At 41.4% G+C, this 21,513-nt stretch overlaps 1 protein-coding gene across 1 annotated transcript; it reads right to left on the reverse strand.

Annotated features, from left to right (window-relative positions):
* Window positions 1-833: 833 nt before the first annotated feature.
* On the reverse strand, window positions 834-18,859 carry LOC144889005 (chromosome-associated kinesin KIF4A-like). Its single transcript, XM_078768810.1, is given in 26 exon segments — window positions 834-1,105; window positions 5,024-5,151; window positions 5,652-5,696; window positions 6,513-6,554; window positions 6,672-6,806; window positions 6,996-7,119; window positions 7,623-7,708; window positions 7,809-7,961; window positions 8,226-8,330; window positions 8,436-8,519; window positions 10,431-10,541; window positions 10,617-10,761; window positions 10,936-11,030; window positions 11,167-11,334; window positions 11,503-11,605; window positions 13,200-13,258; window positions 13,554-13,665; window positions 15,621-15,682; window positions 15,935-16,110; window positions 16,189-16,397; window positions 16,544-16,710; window positions 16,812-16,901; window positions 17,002-17,189; window positions 17,847-17,961; window positions 18,183-18,298; window positions 18,832-18,859. Coding segments are annotated over 26 exon segments (2,853 nt in total). The 3' UTR covers window positions 834-1,098.
* Window positions 18,860-21,513: the final 2,654 nt, after the last annotated feature.

Raw genomic sequence — 21,513 nt, forward strand, 5'->3', positions numbered from 1 at the left:
TCATTAATCATAAGCAATGGCGGCCAATGCAAGTCAAAATTCATGATGCACCAAGTTACATTGGCATGTATAAATGAGTTAGTTTCGTATAGCTAGCTGTAACGGTTTTCTCGGAATAGTCTTCACAAATTGTGTGAGAATAATCCTTACAAGAATAGGCTCCCAGTGGGAAGCTCACTGGTAGCCTAAACCCAGCAAAATTCCGGCAGAAGGGACATATACACTGGACAGACAGATAAATGCTGAGACGGCATTGCCCCAAGAACTACATCGTAAAAATTGTCACAGTGCCTTCTGTACATGGCTGAAGTCAAGACTGATATAAAGAGCTATTGGTGGCATGTTTAACAGAGTGATACACCATGTGGCCACCTCAAACATATTGGGGGGAAAAAAAATTATCGGAAAAAAAAAGTCAATATCTATTACCAAAAAATTGATACAGCAATTTAAAACGGTGCAATTAAAACACAGAAGACAAACACCGACAATTAGCTTCAGGGTAATTAAAGGTATTCACAGCATCACGTAAACCCTGGTGTTGGCTTAGCGGCTAGGGTGCCGGCTTAGGATCCTAGATCCTGGGTTCGAATCCCGGTCGATCGCTGAATTAACGCAAGGGGGGTTGACTCAGCCTGTCATCCTTCCGAGGTCGGCAAATTGAGTACCAGTTCACTGGTAATTCCCTGTTTGTCGTAAAAGGCGACAAAAAGGGTTGGCGGCAGGAAGGGCATCCGGCCGCAAAACATTGCTTCAAAAAGGGGACCCAAAAACAACAACAACCATGGTACCAGAAAAAGGCCAACCCCCGCTTTGTGGGGAAAAATGGCCTCTAAAGGTGGTTTGTTTACAGCATCACCTTAAGCTACTTTCAAGCATCAAAGAACATATTTTAAGCTAAAGTGTAATATCAGAAAGCTGTTTGGTTGCCGTTTCGACAATTTTTGTTTTTCAGAAAAAGTCATCAAGCATGCATTTGGAGAAGATGCCAGTGGCAGATGGGACGGGTTTGTGTGTGCAGACTCCGTTTTGGTTCTCTTTCCAGCAATATCCCCTGGTGATTGAACAGCTTGCTCGCACAGTCTTTTGGCATTCCAGTCAATACCTGGAAGGGAGACATTTATGGCAAAAAAAAAAAGAATTTAAAAAAAATTATAAAAATAAAATAATAATTTCAGAAAATAATGAAAAACAAGACCAAAAGTCCAACAGCGGCGTAGCCGGGCTTGTAAAATATAAACCACGAACACACATAATTAGCTTTTTAAACAGTCGCTAATGCTGTTTATAACATTAAACAAAGAAATTTGGAGGAATCCCGACATCTGAGGTATGTTTTACTTACAGAACTGAGGGAAGATCTACTGTAATCTATATACCCCACAACAATACAACAACCGGCATTTTAAGGCCATTTTCCCTGCAAGAGCGGGGGTTAGCCTTGCGGTCCCCATGACATTGTCATGGTTCTATTTTTGAGGCAATGTTTTTATGGCCGGATGCCCTTCCTGACGCCAACCGTTTGTCGCCTCTTACGACACGCAGGGATACGGTGTACCTATTCTAAACCGGGGTACACACCGGTGTGTATATACCGCACAAGGATTGGGTTAATAACATGCCATCAAAAAAACCGAGGCAAATTCCTTACTTCCACAGTTGTTAGTACCGCAAACCGCTTATTTTTGATTCATGAACCAAACACTGCTTCAATCCATTAATTTGTATTCACGACATTGGGATTAAAGTGTTATGGTCATATTTACTATATTATTATTATTACTATTACAAAAATGATACAAGTGGAACGATACACTACTGCATTAAGAAACCTGTGCTTAATTTGTCCGAAGCAGTCTGAAGATGAGGCATATACGTACCGTTTTGTTGGAAGAGACGTCCGATGCTTTCGCTATTTCACTGTCATTTTAACAATCGGTTTGTTTGTGTCTCACACTGAATGAAAAACGTAGAGGTAGAGCATGTCGATTGTGACATATGACAGGTTCGACGATATGTTCGGCATGAGCGAAATTGGAATCAAAATGCCGGAGTGTGGAGAGTCAGCCGCCGTACCACCATAATGACATCAGACGTAATCACATCATCCTGTCATGCGACCAGATCCTCAGCTCTGATTGGTATACGTTTGAGGGAACATACATATGGACAAACACTATTCTAGACGGCTTTGCCCTATGGGCTACGCCGTAAAAAAAAACAATCGGAAGGAAAACCTGAAATTCAAAGCTAATTTTGAGCAGCATGGCAGGCAGCAACATTGGAAAAGGCAGGAGGATGTTTTGGCTCAAGATGATCCATCTCAATGTCAACCACGAAAAAATAATAAATCAAATTAGGCCATTGGCCAGACATGGTCCTCGTGCACCCACCCCCCCCCCCTCCCTCCCACAACTCTACCACCCCATATATTTTTGAAGCACTCAGGTCCCCTCAACATGAAATCAACTGGTAACAGTAAATAAACTGGTTCTTACTATTCATTTTTCACACATATTTGATGGTACCCTTAAAATATATCTTTTCCGTGTCGTTATGTTCCCTGAGATGGCTGAAAGTGGTCTGAGTTATATAAGTTATATATCATCTGAAAGGTAATTATCTGCTGGTCATTATAAATGGCATATATTTTAGATTTAGTGTTACCATTGGCCTCAAAAATCAAGTCGAACAGCTATACCCCATGTTTCGCTGTGCCAACGTAACACAGACTAAGATATTCGAACTTATATCTTCAATCCAGCCACAGTAGACTTGACATTAACAACAACTTTCTGGACATTCTTCATAAAAATACCTTTCATTTGATACCAAATATGTCTTCTTACCAGTAAACATCTATCAGATATGACACTGTAAACTGACCGCAGGTGTGCTGACAATTGCCGCATATGCTTCTCAGATGATCCATGTGGTAACACTGTGCCAACTTTCAACACAATGAAATATGAATTGCTAAATTCACACACAATCACACCTTATTTGTTACAGTATAACAACATTGCTGCTTTCTAGCTGAGCAACATACAATGCTCTCAAGTCTGATAGTTTCACAACCTTGTGGCTATGTAACACCTCCTTATCTACAACATCACAAACTACTTTAAAAGCTTTCTTGTGAACTTCTTCTAGTTCTCGCTGATGCTAGATTCTAGCTGATGTTCTAGCTGGTAAATTTCTGAATAGTAGCGAGTGGTTGACAAAGCTGCTTCATTTGCAACATGCATGTATTCCTGTAACTAAATCGAGGTAAAGTGTGACTTAATAATATATTGTCAAGTAACAATGAGCAATTGAATGATATTTCACTTTCCAATTAAAGCACCTTCCATGACTGACAATGTCTATCAACGCGATCATTTCGTGCAGTTATCGCGATTGTCGGCACACCTGCATTCTGTTTGAAGTGTCATATCTGATAGATTTTTATTGACAAAAATACACATTTGGTATCAAATGAAAGGTATTTTTATGAAGAATGTCCAGACATTTGTTATTAATGTGAATCAATTCTAGTGCGGCTGGATTTGAAGTGTTAGTTTGACACAGCGAAACATGGGGTATAGCTGTTCGACTTGATTTTTGAGGCCAATGGTAACACTAAATTTAAAATATATGCCATTTATAATGACCAGCAGATAATTACCTTTCAGATGATATATAACTTGTATAACTCAGACCACTTTCAGCCATCTCGGGGAACATAACGACACGGAAAAGATATATTTTAAGGGTACCATCAAATATGTGTGAAAAATGAATAGTAAGAACCAGTTTATTTACTGTTACCAGTTGATTTCATGTTGAGGGGACCCGAGTGCTTCAAAAGTATATGGGGTGGTAGAGTTGTGGGGGGGGGGGGGGGTGCACGAGGACCATGTCTGGCCCATGGCCTAAATGTTTCACGAATAAAAATTAGAGCAGGTCATTATTACAGCAAGCATTTATAAAACTATCATGGCAAATTACATCATGAAACATGTCAACATCAACGTCACATTCTTTCAGCAATTTGCACTTGCACGTCTGAAAGAATGGGAAGCCACCCAGAAAACAAGACACGGTCAACTGCCCTCGTGAATATGGTCAAGTGGTCTGATATTTTCACACTTTTCTCGACACTGATGAGATAACTTGCCCAACTGTTGCACAAAATTAAAGGTGGTGTAGGATGAATGGTGGAAACAATGGATACTCTATCGTACAAGGGTGCAGGTGAGTGAGACTGGGAGCTTTGGGCTTAACAATGGGTGCATGCTCAAGTGCCGCTATCCCAGGTCCTAATCTATCAATCACTCTGAAAATGGCAAAATACAACAACCGGAGAAATGCCCTCAGCAGCTTCTCGTGAGTCAATAGATGGCACGTCAGCATGATATCGTGCTAATTTGAAAAAACATTGGGCTCAGGAAGTTATTCGAAAGTGAAAACATCTCACCCCGATAAAACAAATACTTCTCAAAATCGAAATAAATAAAACTAATCCTGTCTGGGTTCCAAATCCGACCAGGGGATTGTCAAAAGAGTATTTTGTCCACCACTTTAGCCTATGAAGACCCCTCTTTACATGCTTGGGAGAATAATCTTTCCATGCTGCAGGATATGCTTGGGAGATCAAGACCCTTGAAAACCCTGAACACTCCAAAGACCATTTGGACCCCAAAGATCCTCAAGACCCATGAAAACCACAAAGACTCCTTTACACACCAGCATTGCCTCAACTCACCATTTTATATAAACCCAAATTTAACCCCGTCTCTTCCTGCAACCACGCCTTACGGACTCTTTCCCCCTCCTCCCTTCGCCCCCCCCCCCCAAACCCCATCGGTTCTCCTACCCCTTTTCAGTTTTTCCCCTGTCCCCTCTCTGCTGGCTGTCCTGCCACCCTCTCACCCCAACCCCCTCCACACCCCACCCCCCCCCCCCCCCAGCAAAACACTGGATAACCCTGCCATAAAAAAAAATTACGTAATGAACCCAATGACTTGCAAAGGGATGTTACCTTTTATTTGGTGAAGGAGCGATGTCAGGAATGGAGAAGAAAGACGTTTCTGGGGGAACCTCAACACCATCCTGCGGCTGTTCACCTCTGGGGCTCTGGTCACTATTTTGGTCACCTGTCCGTTGTTCCTGCATCATCGTTGAGGTTATGAAAGGAAAACAAATGGACAGCTTCAGCATTATTTGTTAATTTCATCAGTTATCTTCATATTTCGATTGTGCGTTTGAATGCAAATCATCCATACGATTTCAAGAGTCTCGTTTACAAACCGGGTTACAGGCAAGAGGCAGCATTAAAACGAACACATTAACTGATATTTTCCAAAACAGATGTTGAAGACATTGCAACTGAAAACGTTGAAGCAACCGCATAATATTACGGTGATGTTTAACTCTGAGTGAGAATAGTTCTAAATTTTAAAAACTTTCTTCTGATATTTGTGATTTATTTCAAACAAACTGTATTTCCCATCAGACATGACCAACTTGCATTACACACACCAAGAATAAATCACATTTGCAACTTAAATGCACCACAACACAAGAGATATACCAAAGACAATGGTCAACTTTCAACCTCAAAGGAAGAGACAGGTAAAAGATTACTTGGGAATTTATGAAGGCCTAACCTTTGGAGGGGTTTTTTGCTCATCAGAGACATTCAAAGCTTTCTGCTGAAAAACCCAGAAACAAAGAAAAACAAAGTGAATTCGACCATACAAGCTGTAAATCGACAAAAACACAAATCGACATTGAAGCAAAACAATAAGAGTTCCCTTATAAGGAACTTCATTCCATGCAGGAGGCCATTAGGCCCATCAAGCCTATGCAATAATAGACAACCTATGGTTGTTCCTCTGCCACGTCTTTTTAAATGCTTGAGGATTAACATAAACAAAATTTGGAAACTCACTTGTATGTGGCAATCACAAGTAATGACAGTTTGCATGACAATCTTTACCCCCTCACCCCAAGCCCACCCCAGCAGTATGCAGACATGGCTGGGACAGCAAAACAGCCAATTAAGCAAGTGAAAATATTGGAATTTGATGGAAACATGCTGTTCCTTTGGTTTTGAAAGTATTTGATCATGAACAGACTCATTTGGCATGAGTGGAGTTGGGTCGACCACCCCACTGCTCATCCCATCTCCAAATGTGGCACAAAAATTGTTGGCACAGTTCATGCAATCTGGTAGGTCAAATTTCCAAAAAAATAAAATAAAAAACAGCCAACCACCTTTGCCATTTAACTTGAAGATATGGACGTAACCACTAGTTATTCTACATCGTTGTTTATATAGAAAGGGAAGAGTTGGAAGTACCTGTATTATAAAAGTTCCACCATTTTTGCATAATCTATTGTGCAGAAGATGCCTTGGATTTTAGGCTTGGCAAAGTAACATCTTTTTTGGAACAAAAGTGCATCTGCCTTTTATACACCCAGAAATAAAAAGTTCTCAGCCACAAATTCTGAAAGGCAGAAGTTACCTTGTCTTCTGCTTCTTGTTGTCGCTGATTTATCAGGATCATCTGTCGGAAAAAGGGAGGTGCTTGAAGGTGGTTAACATTGCTTCAATAGCATAATATCAAAGTTGAACACCAGAGTCCAGAGCCAGAATTTACCATCCACCACCTGACATGCAATACCTGATCTTGATGTTCTTGAGCCTCGCATGCAATACCTGCGGCCTCGCTTGCTCGCTGTCGCTCCTGTGACACCTGCTTGGTGAACTCAACCACTTCTCTTTCCTTAACCCCACACCGCACCCGTGTGGCAACCACCTGGAGTGAAACATCAAATATACACACCACCCACAAAAATTAGTGGAGTGTACCATTCCTTATTCATCTGGAGAAAAAAATAATAATAATAAGGATAATAAAAATAATAATAATAAGCAAGGAGAATAATTTTTATTCTTTTAAATAAAGGAGAGGGATCTTCCCGACACAGAGAAAAGGCTCTCATACCTCCTTCATAAGCCACTTGAGGGCAGACTTAGCCTCAATCAAGCTGAAGCCATCCCAAAATGGCACACGCTCATCACCATCCACATCAGCCAGCTTTTGTTGCATGTCAGCAATCTGTGCAGACCTGTGGAGGAAGTTTTAAAATAAACTTGGCAAAAAAACAACAAAAAAAAAACAAGCATTACGCCTAGGTCCCCCGTCGTTGAAGTGATGCGAGTTGACAAAGTGGAAGATGCAAGGCGGCCATCTTGGATTTTGACGTGGCGACCCAATTTTCAAGTGTTCTTCCTTATGCCTAGATACACCCACACACCAGATTAGAAGTTGGTACTTCGCTTATTTTTCAAGATATTAAGCTCAAGGTTCAGACATACATGGCGTCAGACATACATGGCGGTGGCCATCTTGGATTTTGACGTGGGTTGCACCCACACACCAAATTAGAATTCGGTCCTTCGCTTACGCATGCACGGAGGGGAAAACCATAGTCCTCTTTCGCTCCGCAGTGCGACGGGGGACAAAAAAAAAAAAACCTTGCATTGAGAATCACTGGTTGGATAAATTATATGAAAAACTGGCAGGATGCACTGATTGAAATTCTTGATTCGTAGACAGTAAAATATGTACCTCAGTTCCATCTCAGTTTCCAAACTTTTGATCTGCTCGTCAATGTCACAATCTTGTTCGCGTTCCCTGCTGCCGAACGTTCTTCGCTACAGATGACAAATAGACAGAGGTTAGAATGGAACCCAGGAGTGACAAATGACTTGGTTAAAACTTAATTTTTTAATTCACTTGATCACATGACCTTACCCGAGATTTTTTAATAGGCTGGGAAATGTCCTCCTTGTTGCGCTGCAGCTGTGCCAAATCCCGGGCAAGCATGTGGTCATCCAAAAGGTTATTGAGGTGACATCTTACCTCCTCCATGCTTACCAAGACCTCTACCTCAATGGTCAACAAGCCCTGAGGTCAAAGCAATCAGCATGAAAAAAAAAACCCCAGGTTTTTGAAATGCCAGCATACCAAACCCTCAACCTTGGCATTAAAACATGAAGCTAGCACCAACTACAAGCTTTCTATCTCATGAGAATGGTTATAGAGGTATTTGGATCCACATACAGTACACCCAAGATTATTAAATGATTCATGTAATGACTCTTGCAATTCCTCCCTCCCCTCAAGATACATAATGTTAATCAAAAATTCTGGTCATCAGAAGATGAAGACCTTGATCCAAGCAGCCATTCCTTCCTTGCCCTTCTGCTGCTGTCCCTTGCGTTGCTCCCCAGCTTCCTTCTGCCGCTGCAGTGCATCTCTCAACCGGCGAGCTGCCTAGATAAGAGAATGACACACAAGGGGGGGCTCACCCAAGGAAGGGCAATTTAGGCTTGGTCAAAATTCCTGCAGCCCTTTGGCCGCTAAAGACCAAGGGCTCACCTCTTCAGTTTTGCGTCGAAGAACGGCCATCTGCTTTTCATAGCCCCTCTCCATCCTCAGCACCTCAAACTGGTGCTTTCTCTCCTAAAAAGTGTACATCGGTTTACTTTATTATTATTTTTAAAGGAAAATAAAAATAAAAATTAAAATAAAGACGAACAAGGAGGAGTTTTCCTTGGTTGGGTGATGCAAGAATGGCAGGCCCTTTCTATATGGCCCAAAAATAGAGGCCTACTCCACAATATTGCTTGGATCTCTCCCTTTGAAAAAAACCACTGCATCCTAAGATGACATATATCCAACAGAAACCTTTCATTGGCTATCTTGGACTAGCTCATCTCCCTCGAGCTTTTGTACACCACTCCTTTCCTATGCCATCTCCAGGCGCTTTGTATAACGTCATTGCCGGACACCGAAGGGGGCTCGGCAATGACGCACGCTGAAAGGGAATACTCAATTTTCACTCTGGTTGTTTGTTTTCTTGTTTTCTTGTTTGTTTGTCCGGGCGATATCTCAGCCATCCTTCGAGCTGGGAAGCTGAAATTTCGGCACAATAGTCAGTACTTTGTCAAAAACGGGATTTTGTTGTTTTTTGAATAATCAACTAATTGATGAATTACTTAATTATTATCGATTAAGTACTGATACATTTCTTTAGTCTCCTCATCCTTTAAATCCTTTAAATTTTAATTATTTAATTTTTAAATTTTAATCCTTTAAAATCCTTAAAATCCTTGAAATTAAATAATTTAATTTAAATTTAATAATTTTGATTTTTAATTTAATAATTTAATAATAATAATTAAATTATTATAATATTTAAATCCTTTAAATAATTTAAATCCTTTAAATTTTAATCCTTTAAATCCTTAGTCTTAAATGTCAGGCACCTTTTGAGTTAGGAAGCTGATATTTGGACATGCCAACGACCAAGTGCCAATGCCAATGACCAAGATCCAATGATTTGGACATCCCATGATCTTTCTTGGGAAAACCACATTTCCAAGCTGGCCTCCAAAGCCAGTCGCCGACTGGGCATCCTCCGTCGTGCGCAGTCATTCCTTGGCACACCTGAGCTCCTCACCACATATAAGGCTTTCATCCGCAGCTCAATGGAATACTGTTCCCCCCCCTCTGGGCTGGTGCTCCTGCCTAACAGCGTGAAGCCGAGCAAGGTGTGGAGGCCAAAGCTTTCAGAATCATTGGAATCTCCTGCGATGAAGTCAACTCCAAGGGCCTTTCACTCACTCACCGCAGGCAGGTTGGTGGTCTTTCTGTCTTCCACCGACTCCTCTCCAGCCTTGCTCCCCCAGCTCTGTCCCCCCAATATTCCTTCAGGTCGCACAAGATCTGCCTGCAACCCTCTTATGGTTAAACTGCCAAAGTCGAGTCTCTCTGCTCACCTTCACTCTTTCATTCCCCTTTTCTCCCGCCTCTGGAACAAACTCCCCCACTCCCTTCAATCCCACTCCTCCCTCCAGGTCTTTAAAACAGCTGTTCACCACCATCTATCTTCCCCCATCGAAAACCTTGATCTTTTCTAACCCCGGTAATTCACCCCAGAGTCCTTGCAGTGTTCATATGTTTTATACCTCTCCCACCTCCCCCCCCCCCAAGTCCTCCCGATGTCCCTGCTCTCAAATGTTGTGTTTGTGTCCTTCCCCCTCTTGTCTGCCGCTCCCCTTGTTTTTTGTGTTTTGTGTGTCGGTTTGACTTTTGTATGATTAATGTTTAATGTATTTGTATACAAAAAAGAAAGAATTTTTTTTTTTATTTCGCAGGAAAGGCTATTTTTGATTTATTGATTAAGCAATTAATCGATTAATTATTTATTGATTGATAAATGAATTATTTAGTTTCTTTATTTTTGACTTATTATTATTATTATTAATTTTTTTTTTTTTCACAATCAAAACAAGCTTCATTCACAATCAAAACAAGATAGCCAACCAAACTTCTGGTCTATGCTTCAGAAGTCTCATTGCACAAGCTGACCTTCTGCTTGAGCTGTTGAACCTCACGGTTCTTTTGTACACACCACTGACGGAACTTGGTTGAATCATCTTTGATACTCTTGATGAGATGTACACGTTGGTTCAGGTGCACCTGAAGATGGGGAAACATCAACCACTGGCCTGGCCAAGATAAATCAATTTCTCAAACTACAGTGCAACCCATTACCTGGATCTCATCATTGAGTTGGGAGACCGTTTTGTCAGTTCTCTGCTTGTGGTCGAGGAGCTTAGTTTGCTCAACAATTTTCTTCTTCAGCGACGCCATTTCACTTGCGAGGTCCTGCAGCCTTTTCCGACGCTTCTCACTGATCCTTGAATGAAAATGGCAGTGACACATTATGAAGAATTTTTTTATTTTTTATTCTCCCATACGAGAATAACTTTTGGGCCATATGGCAATGTTGACAATGTTGCCTTTCCAAAACCTGCAGACTTGATATTTAATCCAATATGGATAAGGATCAGGGTACATTAACAATTCATACTTGGCATGGATGGCTTCTTTCTTGGCCGCAGCATGTTGCTCCTCTTTCTCACGCTCAAGGTTTTGAACTTTTTTTTCTAGTTACAAAAGATTATCCTGATGAAAGAGGTAAAAATGGTACACATTAATTAATTTATTTTTAAACCTCAATGCCCAATAATCCAAAGGAAAAAAAACAAAAATTAAAACCCCAAAAAAATAAAAACCCATCACACAATGCATTTCCATTTACCTGGTAACTGCCATTATCTGCAAGCACGGTCGTGTCAACTAGCGTGACATGGCGAGCCAGCTCTTTCTTCATGGCCAGTGTTTGGTCCAATTGCAGCAGCTCTAGAGACAACTTTACCTGTCGCTCGTCATATTGCACCGAGAAAGGCTCCGCAACTTCACCTGAACCCTACAGCAGAAATAAAACATAAAACGTGAGAATTCCCACAAAGCAGAAAAAGCACCTGCACAAAACAAAAAGTAAATTAAATAACAATTTTGTTTTTTTTTTAACAAAAAACGAACAAAAGTTGTTGTTTTTTTGGTTTTTTTAAGAACACTTGTTACTCCAGAATACCTCCAGCTCAGTGATCTTGCTCTGAAGGTTCTGCAGAAGTTCAAACGGTTTTCTTAACTCAATTCCTCCATTTGCAAGCACATCCAACGACTCTGCAAATGCACTGAAAGGGAATACTCAATGTTGCACTGATGTCCACACCACACCTGCAACAAACAGCACAGCCAGGTACCTAACTCACAGTTCCAACTACTCAGCAGACAAAAACCCAGCTGTCCAATTGGATTGATAGTAATTCAATTATAGCATCCGATAGCGTAACTGTGCGGTACTATAACAGTGCAATCTTTAAATGCAAATATTTTAAAGTCACTTTCTACTGTGAATCCGTCGTGGTGCTAATTGCACTACTGGTATTTGGTGCTAATCGCACTAACCATACCTGCTTTGTTACACAGTGGGTCAATTATTCGAGTTAAGGAACATTTTGCATGGAAACAAGATTTATCAATCATCAATATAGAAACACACCAAAAAAAAAAAAAAAAAAAAAAAAAAAAAAACCCTCCTACCAAAGAAAACCAAAACATGTGCTTCTCAGGCTATTCCCAGAATGCACACAAGACTACACTAGTTAAATGCAAAAATGACAAGTAAACAAACAATATTTCACCTCAGTACTTGGTCCAGAAGACACGACACCCAACATGTCAGACACAGAACATGTGTTTGGTGTGTTTGGGGCCCAGGAAAGGGCCTGAAATAACTCCTGGGGGGAGTGGTAATGGGGGTGACAGGCCCCGGACATGTATCGAAAAAGACACTTAACACATGCCCACGTGTGCAAAACCGGGTGCCCACCGACGCGCGTGCCAACAAATGGAACAAATGCTGCGGTCCTTCGAAGGGATGCTAAAGAAGATTGTGCATATGACGTACATGACCACACGTGACCTTGCAATCCAGCGCATCCATTTGCGCATGCGCCAAAGTCTTTCAGAGCACATCAACACCATAACAGCGCATTTTCGCATGCGCAAGATTGAGAACCGGCTGTGTTCCATCCACATATGACGTACATGTCCACACGTGACCTTGCAATCCAGCGCGTCCATTTGCGCATGCGCCAGTCTTTGAGAGCATCACATCAACACCATAACAGCGCATTTGCACATGCGCAAGATTGTCGTCCAGGTGAATCCAGGTGTCGTCCAGGTGTGTTCCACTGAACGTTGAGATGAATATCTTGAAAAATAAGCGAAGTACCAACTTCTGATTTGGTGTGTGGGTGCATCTCGGCATAAGGAAGAACGCTATTGTAAATTGGGTCGCCACGTCAAAATCCAAGATGGCCGCCTTGCAACTTCCACTTTGTCAACTCGCATCACTTCATGTTTAATGCCACAACAGGGCGCTCATCCAATGTTAAGTGAATGTCAGGGTTATATGTTTAATGCCACAAGATGGCGCTCATGCAAAGTTAAGTTATGTGAACTGGTACTCAATTAGCCGACCTCGGAAGGATGACAGGCTGAGTCAACCCCCCTGGCGTTAATTCAGCAATCGACCGGGATTCAAACCCAGGATCCTAAGCTGGCACCCTAGCCGCTAAGCCAACACCAGGCTGAATCTACAGTACTAATTGATGAATTGATGAATCTACAGTACTAATTGGGGGTGGAGAGGGGAAGAAAAAAAAATGAAACAAAAACGCAACACGATTAATGTGTAAGTATGCAGGTTGATGGATGACATACCCTTCATGCTGTTTCACATCCTCGATAGATTTCTGAACTTTCTCTTTCTGCATCTCCAGCTAAAAGTAGATTACAAAGAAAATGTTTAATTGGAGGGGGAAAAAAAAAGAAAAAAAAGTGTGTGTGTGTGTGTATATATTATATATATACACATATATACACAATTGGAGGGGGAGGGGAAGAAGAAGAAGAAGAAAAAAAACCCCCCCAAAAAACCACAATCAATGTTATTGAAAAGTGGTAAAGGCCGTTATGGGTGAAGACTCATTCAAGGGTGAATCAGTATTCCACAACAATGTGGAGGTATGAAGCTGCACAACAACCAGCCATGCCTTGGCTTTTTTGTTGACGTACCAACACAACTTGCTCGCTCAGTTGAGAATTTTGGCGTTCCAGGCGATCAACATGCTTTTGTAGGTCGACATTGCGCTCAGTGAGCTGTTGCTCTCGCTCTTCATTTCCATGACTACATTTCCACACAAACAATGCCAGCAACAAATTAATACATTAACACGGAAATGGAGATTACGGTTCAGTTCCAGAACCAGAAGAAGTGGAGATAGAGAGAAAATTTTTATATATGAATGAATGATCGTTTTAAGGCCATTTTTCCCCGCTAGAGCGGGAGTTAGCCTTGCGGGCCCCATGACAATCATGGTTCCCTGTTTGAGGCAATGTTTTTATGGCCGGATGCCCTTCCTGACGCCAACCCTTGGTCGCCTCTTACGATACGCAGGGATACGGTGTACCTATTCTAAATCGGCCATTTGGGGTAACAAAACTAGAAAAAAAAAAATGAAAAAAAAAATCAGAGATTGCAGACTCTCACCAGGACGTGTTTTCAGTGGTTAAGGCTTTTGTGTTAAAACAAATATGGCGGCTGTCGTGGATATTTTCCCTACCATAGTATGTAATATATGAACCAAGAAATTCAATGTCCATCAACTTGTCAGAAGAAAGTCACAAATTTAATTCCCGAGGAGGATAACACTTTCTGTCTAAAAGGAAATAACAACAAGCAAACAATAACCTTTATCAAACCATAATACAATTCACAAATTACATTTCAAGATTCACAGAAGGTCCCAAGTGAAAATCCTGGTACGTATAGAGATGTACATCAAAGGAAACATCATAAGGATACAGTAGCATGCACAGTATACAGTCAACATACAGTGTAAACATACAGAATTCTAAGTACAGCAAACCAACATCCTACACACCCAGTGATAATCCTGGTTATTTGGTCATTCGTTCTGATTTTTAAAACATTTCAAGTGGGAGGAGCAAGAGGAGGGGGGAGGAGCGAAGAGAGGGGAGCAGAGCAGTCGGATTGGTTGGGTAAAAGTTTGGGTGGGAGGGCGCAAGGATCGGGGGATACAATGTGATTGGTCAAGTGAAATATTGGGATGCGGGTGCTCCCTGCTGGGAGCAGATCTGCATTTACAAATCCTTTAATGAGAAGAATGTGCTGCTTCAGACTCTTCGGCACCAAGCAATCATAACAATGCGTAAACGTTGCAGCGACGTTTTATAATGCCATTGCAGGGACATTTATGATTTAATATTTAGAAAATATACAATAAGAAAGTCCTTATTTAATCACTCAGTAGCTATACTAGAGTAGCTCATGGTGGTTGAGTATGCACTTTATTGTACAGACCTAAACTCTTCAGGAATCCACTAATTGAAGGTCCAGGAACAATATTTGGTTGGTAACACATTTGCCACTGACGGCAAAATAGCTGAAATGGCCACACCCCTTTTTGGGCCACGCCCCCTTTTTTGCCGTGACTGTATCTACAGAACCGTTGGACCTAGGAGGTTGCCCGACCACTCAAAATTTGCGCAATGGCCACATTATGGGGGGTCAGTAATACATTTTCATATCCAAAAGTCAATGGTTTTTAAGATAATTGCCAAAAACCGATTTAGTAAACTGCTTCAAATCTTCCCGGTTGTCTTTTCCTTCATTTTTTTCAGCTTTGCGTGAACATAATAGCCCCATTAATTTGCTCCATCAGGTAGCAGACTCCCACCCAGGGTTTAGCTCGGCTGCACGTAACCGGTTGTGTGTGTGACAAGAACGAATTGATAAAATTTCCGAAGGTCTGAATGCAGACATGAAAAAAAAAAAAATTAAGTGGTTCTTTGCCATTGAGTGATAGGGCCAAAAACAATATATAGGAAGACATCTCAAAAGGTTGTGGACGAGTTATGACAAAACTTGGTGGATGAGTTGGGTCGGAGAAAAGAACAAACAGATTAGATTTTAGTTCAGGTCTGAATCCAGATCTGGCCAAGTGAGATACAAAACGTAACCTGTTCAGCCTGGTGGAGGTATGTGCTCTACCGAGTGCCTTTCAAGTTAAGCATGTAACTACCATGTGTAATAAAGCAATGCAAAAAAAAAAAGCGTACCTGAGCTGCTCCGGTGCCCTTCCACCTGTCGCTTGCAAAAGTTGTACACTTAGCTGCTGTACCTGCATGTAGTACAAATATATATATATATATATATATATATATATATATATATATATATATATATAATTGGGAGGGGGTTGAGGGGGAGGAAGGGGAGGAGGTAAGACATGGTTTTCCACATTCAATTTTAAGTTTACAGAAGGTACCAAGCTTTCATATCCTTGTAGGATACAATGCTTTGCTCAAGCATTGGTAATATAGTTAAGAAAAATTAATTCCACCATCTACAGAAGAGAAGAAGAAGCCCTCACTTGCTGTTTCAGGGCCAGCATCTCCGCAGCCTGAGGATCACGTTTCACAATTGGCTTGTTTTTTATCTTGCGTGCACGGTCTGCAAAGCGAAGAGTGTTCACAGTTTCCTCAAGGTGGGCATCAGCTGGACTGATACATGCCACCATCAATGTGTGACTGTTGCCACCAAGGGAATCTGTGGGTGAAGTGCAACCAGTGAGAAAACAGAGTTGGTATAATGAGACTGCATAATGTGGGTCCAATCGGCCATCACCTTGCAACAGGCGCGTGAGCTTTGAGTCACGGTAAGGAATGTGGCCCTTCCTTCCCGAATCCTCTCCAAGGGCACTGATAACATTTCCCAAGGCAAGAAGACCACGGTTGATGTTGATTCCCTCTTTGAGACGAACACCCTCAGTTTTAGTCTTCTTTTGACATTCTGACCCAGCGACGTCTACCAAATGAAACTTGCAACAACAGCAGCTGTCACATTCATGCCCAATAAGGTTTGAAAGGAAGGGAAAGGTACAACAGGTTAACGACATGTCAGTCATTATAGTAGCCATTTGGGGTAATGCCTTTTACCTTTCCTCAGTCACATGACAAAATGTTCCGACATTGCCCCTCACCGTTGTTCTGCACGCTTTTGTTCCATGGAGATTGTGAATATTGCATGCGAGCGGGATGACTGTGCATTAATCGCCGTTGAACGCACAGTTCGAGCTGAATTCCCCAGCTCCAAGCATCTCACCATCTCCTCAGCAGTGCAAACAATTTGCTCTGTCAAACCGGCTACCTGGGGACGTTATTACAATTTTAAATAGTCGAAGAAACAGCCATCGTGACACACTGCAGGCATAAAAACATCTCATTTCAGAAATCCAAATCCACACTTGCCTTTAGGCCCTCTTTGGCATTTTCTCTGATGCTCAACACTTGATGTTCTTTTGAGTTGTGGAGCAAATCGATGATCTCTTCATTGTAAACCTGCAAAATAAATCGATAAAATAAAAAGGAAATCTCAAGTTGCAAAGTCACAGAAAACAAAATTTCACACCCACAAAACAATCTCAACATTTTCAGTTACCTCGAGGTAGGAAACTTTGAGCACAAATTCGATCTCGGATCTTTGAGATATACCATCAAAGAGATGGTGTATGACCCGGGGAATAACTCCAACTTCATAATCATCCTGATTGGTTGTGTAAGTTCCCCCCATGGTGAATGTTTTACCTGAGCCAGTTTGACCATATGCCAGGACTGTGGCATTGTAACCTAAAAAAAAAAAAAAATTCTCAAAACTTCAGCAACAATACATTTTCTTGAGTCAATGATTTATCAATCAATTTATCAAGTCAATGAAATCAAATATTTGATTTATCAATTCCCTTTTCCTGGTTAGGCCTTCTTCTCAGAGCTCTATCAGCACTCAAAGTGCAATGCTGTCAACAAAATAAAATATCTTAAGGATGGGTTTAACAAAACCAAAATTATACTCGTTTCTGACTTGGGACAATCAAGATCATATTCAATCACTCTGTAGTTGCATGTTCAGAAAACACTGAAATGTATTCTTTGAGATGTACCATACACTGTTAAACAGCATCAATGATGCCAGAATAGTTTCTTGGCAAGGATTATACAGGGTGGGTAACCATTGCCTTCAGTGGTAGTTAGGGCAGGAATTTCGCAATTTGGTCATGGTGCATCGATAGATCACCTACTCTTTGCAAAAAGAGGAACAAACTAGGAAGTATGTAAAAAAGCAAAGCTCATCCACATCCATTTGTATTCAGCAGTCTGCTTCTGTATGCTCAAAATAACGAAAACAGTTTTTTTTAACCATACAAAATGAAAATTGATTTATACAGCCTCGACTTTTGACCTTTATAAATAAATGAGTTTACAAAAAGAAAAGAGGAAAACAATTACCATCGAAAATACCACAAAGCAGAGGAGCAACAGTAGCATTGAACACCTCTTCCTGCTCAGTTGCAGGGTCAAACGTGTAATCAAATGTGAACGCCTTCTCCGTACCAACAATAATCTGGAGAGAACAGAAGAATACATATCGGGAGATTATCAACACCAAATTATATTTCAATACGAGGACACTTCAACAACTAGGAAATATAATTAGATGCAAATGCATCAATTGATATGCCTCTGCCCACATTACAGCATCCCACTAATGTTTGATCTCATTTAAAGGACAAATGAAGAACTAGAGTGAAGTCGATGACGAGCCATCGCAAAATATGCATTTACCTGCGGCTCCCCAGGTACAAAGGATATGCACGTCTTGCATCCTTCAGCCAACTCTCGAGGAACAAGAGGCCGGCAACGGATGGCCACACGAACTGGAATAACTTTCTCTTCCATCACTGAAAGCACAAATCAACCAATAGAACCCTTGCAAAAACATGAACAAACAACCTCATTAAAAATAACAATAAAGCAAATAAGGAATTCCCAATCAGGTTATGGTGGCTGAAGCATCGATGCCAAATGCGCAGAAATTGAAATCAAAGAAGAACATGACCAAGATGACTGAGCAAACAGGCAATTTGATCTTTAAGTCTTGTGCTAAACAATCTGGTGCATCCGATGATGCAATCCATGCAGTATTCAACAGTACAGTACATTATATTATAGTATAGCATCATAGACCATGAGGAACACTCCCCGTATCTAGGAAAGCACCTAGCGATTTAACAAATGTCCTTCGCAGTGACTATTTATTGTGCATGACTATTGTGCAACGTGAACTTTATACAAAGACGCGAAGTTGCTTATTTTTTTTGGCATCGAGCCAAAAGCTTGATATTGTTGGGCTTCAGTTACATGTTGGGCTTGATATTGCACCATCTAGTGTGGTCAGATAAGGGAACAATATTTACCTGCTGGACAAAAGTACCATTTTTTGTGTGTGGGTTCCCTATCATGCCTACAAGCAATTTCAATAAGACGACAATCGAGATCGGTTACTATACGCCCACAAGAGGGCGCTATGTACGGTAGGGGAAAATGGGCGTCGCCGCAGTGCGGAACCGACGGGAACGCCCTTTTCGTGCTTCATTTTCCGATGGAGGCAGAGCATTTCTTCGCAAAATGGTGGCGGTAAGTGCGATTTTGAATAATTTTGAATTGTTTTGAGTATTTATTGATGCAGTCGAGACATTTTGAAGGTTCAGATTTAGTAAAACTAGCTGTTTAACTGATGTATTACGTAGTATTTGCGAGTCTTAATCCTAAATACACATCTGTTGTGGGCAATATGTGACGAACAAGACGTTTTTTTTGGTTGGATTTTTTTCTGTTATTTCCGAAAAAACGATGTTGTTACACCCATAGCGAGCGGGTGTGGGTAGCAGGGAAGTAATTTGGCGAAAAGGGTCTGCACATGAGCCATTTCAGCTTTATAATATGCCATTTATGTGCTCTATGTGGAGTTATTCTCTGTTAACCTCCCTCCCACCACGAAAAATTTTGGGCCCGAATGTAAAAAAGGGAGGGGTAAGGCAAGTCATCCTACCATTATTTTTTTGCTCTCGCGACTCTCCAAATGGGGTTTTGAAAAAAATACCATCCCCAGAGAAAAATAGACTGAATGCTTAGAACACCCATCTTTCTCCTAGGCAAGCCTGCTGTGTATTTAGTAAAACAGACCATCCCCTGTTGTGACAGCAAACCTGACAGAAATTGCTTTTTTGATGGATATATTCTATATAGCAATTAGCTATTTCAAGTGAAGTAGTTAAATTACATAATTACATATTTCTATCAATTCTTCAAACCTTTTCATGGGTGGAAAGGAACTTTTTATTATGAGGGGTGGCAGATATTTTAGATGAGTAGGTCAGGGCGCCTCGAGCTGCTGGGTTCGGAGGCATGCTCCAGAATTTTCACTATAACAAAACAAGTATTTTATGAAACAAATTATTTTGGGATACAATTCTGTATTGAGATATTAATTGTATCTTTTGGTCTCTTTCAGTTACTCGCGGAGGCCGAGACCAGCCGGCCTACCGACTGGAATAAGTGCCTGATTTGTCAGAAGATAACTCAGGAAAATCTGAGATGCCCGCTGGATGCGTTCAACAGAAGGGATGAAAAGTCGGAAGGGTATACTAAATTCCTGGAGAACGTTCGCATATTCCGAGAGCTAGAAGCTATGCCAGTAAATGTGCCCTTCATCCCGGAGGACGTTAGCAAGCTGATCTCAAACACCGCGAAGTGGCACAAATCGTGCTACTCAAAATTCAACGATCAAAAGCTTGAACGAATTCGGAAACGGGCCAGCCTGGACTTCGACGACGCCGCCGCAACTGCAAAACGTAGCAAACGTCACGGGTCTGTGGACGACACAAAGCGACAATGTTTGTTCTGTGGCAGGGACGGTACAGTTGGAACTGATCTTCACGAGTGCATTACTTTTGGTGCTGATAAAAAAATTCGCCAAATGGCCATAGAATTGCAGGACGGCGATTTATTAGCTAGATTGAATGGAGGTTCTGATTTGATTTCAATCGAAGCAAAATATCATTTCGATTGCCTCACAAAGTTTCGGAATCGCCATCGTTCGCTGAAAAGAAACGAACAAAAGACATCGGCAGATGAGTTGGAAATGATGTCCCAGTCGCGAGCTCGTGTTGAACTTTTCACGTATGTTGAAAACTCTGTTATGAACGGTCAAGTTGTGTTCAAACTCAGTGAATTGTATGACTTGTATCAAGCTCGCCTTAGTGACCTCGGTATAGACAAGCTGACAAACCGGAGCAGACTAAAGAATGAAATACTGGAATGATTTCCAGAAGCAACGACAGTTTCTGAAGGACGCAATTTGTTGATAGTTTACAGAGATTCGCTATCGTACTTGCTGAAGGACCATATGACGTCACGGGACTATGATGAAGCACGTACAATCGTGAAAGCTGCCAATATCATTCGCAGAGACCTGTTCGAACACAAGAAATTCACCTTTTCTGGAAATTTTCATCCGGGATGCCAAAAGGAAGCCATACCCACGTCTCTTCTGTCAATGATCGCAATGATCTTGAATGGGTCGGACTTGAAAGACCAAACTAAAGTTGAGTCACAAGCGTGTTTGACCGCGTGTCAAACAATACTTCTTAATGCTAAGAAAAAGGGAACTGACGGATCACGGCCACAGGCAAACGTATCCTCCACCGCTGCCGATCTATATTGGCCTGAGAATTCACGCACAGTTTCGAGACAAAATACTCATTCAGGCCCTCTTCAAGTTATGGCTCAGCATTTCTTATTCTCGTGTCCTGGAAATAGAGTCGGCAATGGCTGTGTCTTTGAGTGAGCGATTCATTGAGGACGGTGTCGTGTGCCCAGTTCAGCTCAGAAAACAGATTTTTACTGTCGCGGCTCTGGACAATATTGACCACAATTTATCCTCCACATCCGCTACATCTTCATTCCACGGCACTGGTATTTCATTGTTCCAGAAGATTTCAGAAACCAATCCCGGTGAAGTTAGAGAACCGATAGGATTTCCACCAAAGGGTACCCAGCCGCTGATGCTCAAGAGCTATCATGATGTCTTGGAAGTGCCAACAAATGGAACAAA

Source organism: Myxine glutinosa, unplaced genomic scaffold, assembly GCF_964187855.1.
Source record: "Myxine glutinosa unplaced genomic scaffold, kmMyxGlut1.1 SCAFFOLD_532, whole genome shotgun sequence".
NCBI lineage: Eukaryota > Metazoa > Chordata > Myxini > Myxiniformes > Myxinidae > Myxine > Myxine glutinosa.